General features: G+C 35.3%; 1 protein-coding gene across 1 annotated transcript in view; it reads left to right on the forward strand.

Annotated features, from left to right (window-relative positions):
* Positions 1–6052, forward strand: part of PRRC1 (proline-rich coiled-coil 1) — a 28583-nt gene extending 22531 nt beyond the window's left edge. Inside the window, exons 8-9 of the mRNA XM_012645080.1 lie at positions 3246–3348; positions 5436–6052. Coding sequence (XP_012500534.1) covers positions 3246–3348; positions 5436–5645 — 313 coding nt within the window. The 3' untranslated portion in view covers positions 5646–6052. The remainder of the gene's footprint in view (positions 1–3245; positions 3349–5435) is intronic.
* The last annotated feature ends 2427 nt before the right edge of the window (positions 6053–8479 follow it).

The raw sequence follows: 8479 nt of genomic DNA on the forward strand, positions 1-8479 counted from the left end.
AAGAAGGCCTGCTAGCAGTCACTAGGTTTGAGTTTCCACTGAGCACTGTTTCTCACGTATTTAGTTTAGAAAAGCCTCTAGACAGCATAATTCATCATTGTTTTTTTTTAGTCTTTATGATTTTTTAATAGATAACTTTTTTATGGAAAAATTTTTTTATATGCTGAATTGATTTATATTAAAATAACTTTGTTGAAATGTACTTTCTTTTGTAATTGCATTGTGGTTTTGTTGTTCTTCTTTTTTTCTTTTTTGTTTGTTTATTCAGTATTTTATAACAATGTGCCTCACACTTTGTGGCTATAATTTGCAAAAAATATCTTCCAACTTTGAAGGCATATTATAGGCTAGTTGGGAAGAGAAGATATATACGGTACACAGATGAACAGTTTTAAATAATGGTATAAAAAGTTATATAATTTTTTGCAACAGGAAATGTATAAAATTTCCATGGAGGTAACTCAGTGTGGAGGGTAGTGTCAGATGAAATTTATGAATGATTAGGGCTTGAATTGGATTTTGAAGAGGAGGTAAAACTTGGATAAGTGGAACAAAGTAAGTGGGACATTCTGGGTAGAGGAAAGATTTGAAGGCATCATAATGAAAATGTATTCTGGGATCAGTGATTATATCAGCTTGGCTGAAGCTTCGTTGGGTAAGTGGTGTGGGAAAAGATTGTGAAGAGCTCTGGATTCTAGATTGAGAAATTTGAACTTTCTGTGTAAGCAGTAAGAAACCATCCAGTGATTATTATTTCATTTTTTTCTGTTAACCTTTTACTATTTATTTAATGGTTACCTTAGAGATAACAATATGCCTTTTTGATGTATTATATTACAATAAAAATTATGACTTGTGATAACACTAAATCCCCTTTTAATACTATTCATCCCTTGTATACTTTTGTAGTGTTGTTCTCAAGTTAATTCTGCATATATTTTAAACTCCTAAGACATTACTAATATTGTTCTTTCAGTCAATCTTGTTTGCCCCCTGAATTCTTGCCCAAATTTTGTTTTTCTGTCTGGGGTCATTTTCCTTTTGCCTAAAGTACTTTAATACTACATTATAATGCAAAGCTGGACTCTATGAATTCTCTTCAGCTTTTGTCTGTCTGAAAGTGCTTTAATTCACCTTTTTTTGCTGGATGTAGAAGTCTAGATTGGCAGTTCTTTTCTTTTAGCACTTTTAAAAAGTCATTGAATTGTTTTCTGGCTCCCATCACTTCAGAAGTCAGCTGTCTATGTTGTTATTTCTGTGAAATTGTTTTCTCTGGCTGCTTTTAGCATTTTCTCTGTCATTTTATTTTTGCAGTTTTACTATGCTATGACTACATTTGCTTGTTTTGTTTGCTTTTTATAATTAATTTTTACAGAGTCACTGAACTTCTTGATTCTGTGGATTGATGTCTTTCATCAATTTTGGAAAATTCTTAGCATCGTATCTTCAAAACTTGCTTCTGGCCCATTTTCTTTCCCTTTTCCCTATATAGGACCCTAGCGACATGCTTGTTCACCTTTTGGCAGTCTTAACTTCCCACGTTGTCAGTTCCCCCACCGCACTCTTCTTCAGTCTGGACATTTTCTACTCACCTGTCTTCAGGTTCACTAATCCTGCCTTCTGTCGTGTCCACCCTGCTGGTAAACCCAAATATTAAATTTTTACCATTTTTTATATCTTTTCATCTATTTGGACTATCTTTATTTCTCTTTTCTTAAATATATGAGTTGTAGTTATTTTAAAATCCTCATCTACTAGTTCTAGTACCTGAGTCATTTGTAGGTCTGCTTTAGTCCCCCTTTTCTTTTGGATTTAAATATATGGTGCTGTCTCTCTGAATGCCTAGTAATACTTGACATCCATTGTTTATTTAACAAAAATAACTCTAGAGTTTTCAGTTTATCTTGGGAAGGCTCACTTTCTTCTAATAAACACAGTGGTAGGGTGTGAGGAAGGGGTGGTGTGGTGTACTTTGGTCACGGTCTGGGCTGAGGCAAGCCTCGGTTGGCGTTCTCATGTGTATCCACTGGCATCATAGAAGAAACTCTCCTTATATTTTTAGTGACTCTGTTTTTTAGGATGTCCCTCCCTGACAGCCTACTTAGTATGTTATTTACCATAGATATTATTGTATACAAATCAAGCAAAAGAATTAAAATAAAATTTAGCTAAACTTGACTTTATGGAGACTTCACAAATACATTATCTTGACTGAGAAAGTTGTCATAATAAAATATGAAATATTGATTAGTATACCAAATAAAATAAATGTCATTATTTAGGGATTTTTATTTGAAACACAGTTTAAGGATATGAATACTACAGACGTAACAAACTGCCATTTTAGTATTCAGCAAAGTTATGTTACTATGTGTTTTACTTGGTTTCTTTTAATATGTAAACTAAGTCTCCTAATCCATTTTATATTTCATTGCGTTTGTTAGATTTACGTATTTTTAAAAATAGAGACATTGAACATTTTTCTGCTTCATATCCTCTTATTGTTTAAATTTATGATTTAAGGGTGTCTGGTTGTTTCATGATGTTGGTTACCTAAAATTCTGGGGGTACTACAGTTGCCTTTGCTTAGGGCAATTTTAAAATGTATGACTTTTTATAATCTATAAGTGTCTTTAAATACAAGAAAGTTTCCTTGATTTCATGAAGTTCTTTTTAAAGAATGGTTCATTATAAACACCTCAGAAATTGTGATTAGAAGGATTTATGAGTAATGAGGAGAGTATTTGTTGTTCTTATTTCCTCTGAATGAGGTTATTTTTTAATTTGCCAGTAACTTTGCTAGTTGGCTACATATTAATGATAGAGTTGGCAACATAAAATTTCCCATAATTTAGCAATTGACATTTGGAAAATATTATTCATTATAGGCTATTTGCATGTTCAAATGAGTATAAATTTTTCTTTTGTTTATTTGAGTACCCCTACTTCTGTTATTCTCCCCCATCTTAGCAAGAAGCAAAACTTTCCATAATAAGTAATTTTAAATTATTTTTTCTTTGTTGTTATTCCCCATTCTTTTTTCCCCTTAGAATTAAGCCAATAGAGTAATGTTATCTGTTGTTTTTATGGATTGTCCTCTTGAGAATTGATTAGAAAAAAGTTTTCCTTTTTGAAACATCTCATGTCTTATCTGAATAATAGTACCTGTTTTTTTTCCTTTTTTCCTAGTCACTGTAACATTTATTTACCATATAAATAATTTAAAACTCCTGATTCCGTTGTAGATGGTTTGACGTTGGCTGTTTGGTGGTTGAAGACCCCGTCCACGGCATTCATCTAGAAACGTTCACACAAGCCACACCACTGCCTTTGGAATTTGTGCAGCAGGTTGGTTTTCTTCTCTGCGTTTTCATTATGCTTCAGAGAAACTTGCAATATTGTTTTCAAAATAAAAATTTATGTTAGATTTTTTGTTAGAAACATGTTCTTGATTTTGCTTCTGTCTTTTCTTAGTGTATTTCTTTGCTTTTTAATTTCCTGGCTCTTCCATTTCTTTTAGTCCCTCCCTACTTTTGTTTTCCAACGGCCTTTGGAAGGTAATACATTACATGGTTAATCGTTATTTTATTTATTTTTTCTTTCTTTTTATGATTATGTTCTCTGCTTTGAGATCAGAAAAAGATTTACCACTTCTGCTTGTTTTATGTCCACCTTTCATTTACTGTCTTCTTTATCTCACATTTTATTTCCACTATTATCTCCATTTCCCTTTTCTTTGATCTCCCTCTTTAGTTCATCTTTAGTAACAAGTCAGTATTAGAAACCTTAGGTGACAGGCACATGTCTAGGTTTATTTACTGAAAAATGGACTTATTAGTATACCTGTCCACATAATTTCCAGAAGAATATAAGCATAAATGATAATTCTTATTCCTGTATATTTTTATATAAGCTTTGTCTAATCCTTTCATGAACAAAATGGTATATATATATATGTATGTATGTATGTATTTACATTGGAGGCCAGGCATGATGGTTCATGCCTATAATCCCAGGACTTTGGGAGGCTGAGGCAAGAGGATCACTTGAGGCCGGGAGTTTGAGTCCAGCCTGGGTTACATAGCAAGACTCCATCTCTACAAAAAGTTTTTTAACAATATTAGTCAGGTGTGGTGGCACGCATTTGTGGTCCTAGCTACTTGAGAAGCTGAAAGTGGGAGGATTGCTTGAGCCCAGGAGTTCGAGGCTACGGTGAGCTATGATCACACCAGTGCGCTGCAGCTTGGACAAGACCTCATCTCTTAAAAAAAAAAAAAAAAAAAGCATCACCTGGGAACTTGTTAAAAATGCAGACTCTCAGGCCCTTAACCCAGACTATTGAATCAGGATCTACATTTTACAGAATCTGCAGGGGATTTGTATGTATGTCACACTATTGAGAAGCACAGTTTAAGAGTCTCATGCTGTACCGACGGAGCTAGCCAGGCGACTGCGAGAAGCACAGTTTAGTAGTGTTTCTGAGGACCTTAGTGATCTATTTCCTGTTTCTCTTCTTTGAGATATAGTGAAGTACTGATAGTGTAGTATACATTTTGGAAGAGAATACTTAGAGCAGGGTTTCCCAAATGCTGGGCTGCTTGTGTCCGATTTACTCAGAAGCTACTTTATATAATATTGTAGTGTTTCTCTTGCAACAACAAAAAAGTTCCTCAGGTGATTGTAATACACGGCATATTTGGGAATCACTGTACCGATCCACTGTACATGTGGATATACTCCTCTGACTATACCTAACACCCTAAACCAGAAAAGCCACATCATTCGTAGATATCAAGCAATGAGGTTATTCTTCTCTCATTCTTGTGTAGGTGAGTAAGTGATTTGAGTGGGAACAGATACAGGTTGGGTCAAGTATGAATTATGTAACAATGGTTTATAGTTTCCTGGACCGGATATTATGTGATTATTTGATATTTATTGATATGTTAATCACATTTCCAGCCATACTTTCTACAAATTAATTGAGCAGCTCTTTCCTGAATGGGTCGAACCCTTAATATGCAGTTTCCCTCTGTCTGGTTGGAATTTTATTACTTTGAAAAGATAACTTTAGCACTGATTTTAGCACTAATCTTATTACTAACCTGAAGTGATAGTTAATATAGAATTAGAACTTAAGCCCTCTAACTGCTAACTCTGTTACTAGATGGAGTCATTAGGTTTGAGGCTTGGATTATACAACAAAATGAGCTTTGCGGGGCCATTTTAAACGAAGTAGATGTGTGCAATGTTATTTTGATTCTTTTGTAGCTTCGCAACTTCATACAGTTGGCAGCATAGCTGTGTTTCTTGGGGTTTGTCATAATCTATATTAAAAGTAATCTGAGAGAGTTTGAAATGCCACTTATAGCTCGTTCCAATGAGTTTTTTTTTTTTATGTATTAAAAGTAATAATCTATTTCATTTTTCTATAGGCTCAAAGTCTAACTCCCCAGGACTACAATCTGAGGTGGTCAGGGCTTTCGGTGACAGTGGGTGAAGTCCTGGAAAAGAGTTTACTAAATGTCAGCCGGACTGATTGGCACATGGCCTTTACTGGCATGTCTCGTCGACAGATGATCTACAGCGCAGCCAAGGCAATAGCAGGCATGTATAAACAGCGCCTGCCACCCAGGACCATGTGACCGAGACTTTATCGCGGATACTGAGACTTTCTTTCACTTTTAGCGTGATGTTAAATAAGAGGTTGTACCTTCTTAAATTGAATAGCTTCAGCGAATCCAGCAATTTTTATAATTTTCCTGTAGGCTGTGATTTTTCTTTTTTTAGAAAGGCATGATGTCATTCCAGTAGATGAAAAGAAACGATCCTTTTTATAATCATATTATTTCAAATATCATAATTCTCAAAAAAAGAAAATATACAAATACACGTACAGCACAGTTTAATATACTAAATTTATAAGGTGACAATTCATGTGTAGAGACATTTAACTTAATGATATGTTCCTGATTATTTTGTTTTTTAGAGAAGACCTAGTTAAAGAATATGTTTATTGAGTGTTCTTTAAATGCATTATTTCTTTTTGCTTAATCTCTTTTACCTGTTAGTCTTTGAAGCTTTTGTATGTGCACATGACCTCAGGTGCAATGCTGAGCAGTGTGCTCAACAGTTTACCATCAGACATCTACTCGTAGGGAGATGTTGCACATTTCTGTGCATGTTTTAACAAAATGGGCCAAATTAACAAAGTGATCATTTTCTTTTTCGGTCATCGTATACAAAGATAGTCTGGAAAATTACACTTTGTTCTTTTTTTAAAATAATTTTTGGCATTTCACAGATTTGTACTATGAACATTAGGGTAATACATTTTATTTTTTCATTGCTATATGACAACAAAGGGGCAAATGATTCAAGTATATTTTAAATCAAAAGTATTTGTGTTATTTTTATATAATACTGTTCACTACTTCCAAGAATAAACTGACAGCAGCCATTGTTTCTGCTTCTACTCAAATTCTCCAAACTGTGGTAGAGAAACTTGAGAGAGGGTGTGACTTTGTTGCTTATGGGAGGGAATGCCTCTTACTTTAATTATAGTGACTTCTTATTTAGTTTGCCTTAAACATTGCTTCTCTAACTTTGTGCCCTTCTGCCTGTACTTTTTATGGATGTTTTCCAAGAAACTGTTTTATATTCAGTCTGGTTTATTTAGTCTGTTATCTTTGTATTTAGTGAAAGCTTTTTCCCCTTCAAATAATATATTTTACCATTTTTGGATTTATATAAATCAAAGTTAAATAAATGTTTTTTCCTTTTACTGTTGAACTTTATATATGCAAGTTCAGGTAAATTTTGGAAGATAGTTTCTTATATAAATGTAATTTAATTTTTATTTACTCTTCTATACAGTTCTTTAGATAGAAAAGAATTAGCATGCTCTCTGGCAGTTTTATAAAAGGTGTTGAAGCTGTTATCCTGCACTGTGTTTATACATAAGGCTTGCTTTTATGTTAATGTTATTTCAAGTCATTATTTGGTTTCTGCTATCTTTATCTGAGGATGAGACGAATTAAATATTAATTTTGAAACTATGATACTTGTTAATTTCCAAGTACTGTATAAGATTATTTATTCAGACTTCTGTGTCATTAAAAGTAATGAGAGACAGATGTAACAAGTTGCACTTTTGTCCAGGGGTAATAAGGACAGAATGCTTTTCCCCTTCTTCATAAGCAAGAGAAGCCTTTTCCTACCATTTGCCTCTATCCTTTATTTTAAAAGCTGTCCTTTTCTAACAGAATTTTATCATTGCACTGGGCTGGCGACAAAAACACCGCATTTCATCACAGACTGAAAGAAAGTATGCCTGTATTCAAAATATTTCTGCTACTTCCCTCCTATAGTAGGGAAATTTTACAGATCCTGAAAATATCTGAGTTTTTCTTTTCTTTTTATTTTCCCTTGTCTCAAATATTTTATTTGATGTTTTTGAGGGCTGTTCTAATAGAATCACAAACGCCGATATCTCATTAGATGACAATTTCCCTAAAATCCCCAAATAGCAGTGGCAGTTATTCCATGGGTTGGTTGAAGCCAGATAATTTTCCTGCACCTGGTGGCCTGTTAAGCCTCCTGTTCTTTGGCACAGTGCGAGTGGGTGAGGAGGGTTAGAAAAGGGCAGATGGAAGAGAGAAATGCGTGATCTGGGCTGGCCTTTCTGATTCTTTTTTTGGCCCAGAGTTCTCTTTGAAGGGCTTCAGAGCGTGACTGACTCCACATGCTCAGCTTGTCCAACCTCTTGTTTGTTTAGTCATCCTTAACTTTCCCTGTTGTACAGAGGGCAAGACAAGTAACTCATTATCTCTAAACACCATGGCAGCTAGGCCAGGCAGTCTCAGCGGTGGGCTTTGGCATAAGATACGCTGATCCTCAGCCTAAGGCCGCAGTTCCTTTCCCCATCACCCAGCCCCCGTGTTCTTTCCTCTTCTGCCCATTTTCTCGGGGAGGGGGGTGGGGGATGCTATTTGCTTTTTCCCTCCCTCCAGCTTCTTAGGAAAACCCATCTTTAATACAGTTCTTCACCACTGTTGTTGTGGTCGTTTTGTGACATTTATTCCGAAGATTTCCAGGTTATTGAAGGTGCTGAGATTGTTCAGTTCAAGATCCTCCTTTTGTTGTTTTTTTTATCTTATTTTTTATTTTTTGAGATGGAGTCTCACTCTATTTCACAGGCTGGAGTACAGTGGCATGATCATAGGTCACTGCAGCCTCGATCTCTTGGGCTCAAGTGATCCTTGCACCTCAGCCTCCGGAGTAGCTGGGACTACAGACGTGCAAGACGATGCCCAGCTAATTTTTTAATTTTTTGTAGAGATGGGGTCTCACTGTGTTGCCTAGGCTAGTTTCAGACTCCTGGCCTCAAGTCATCCTCCCACCTTGGCCTTCCAAAGTGCTGGGACTATAGGCATGAGCCACCGTGCCTGCCCTGGATCCTTCTGTTAAGATTTTGAGG

The sequence above is a fragment of the Propithecus coquereli genome, unplaced genomic scaffold (assembly GCF_000956105.1).
Source record: "Propithecus coquereli isolate 6110/MARCELLA unplaced genomic scaffold, Pcoq_1.0 Scaffold224, whole genome shotgun sequence".
NCBI lineage: Eukaryota > Metazoa > Chordata > Mammalia > Primates > Indriidae > Propithecus > Propithecus coquereli.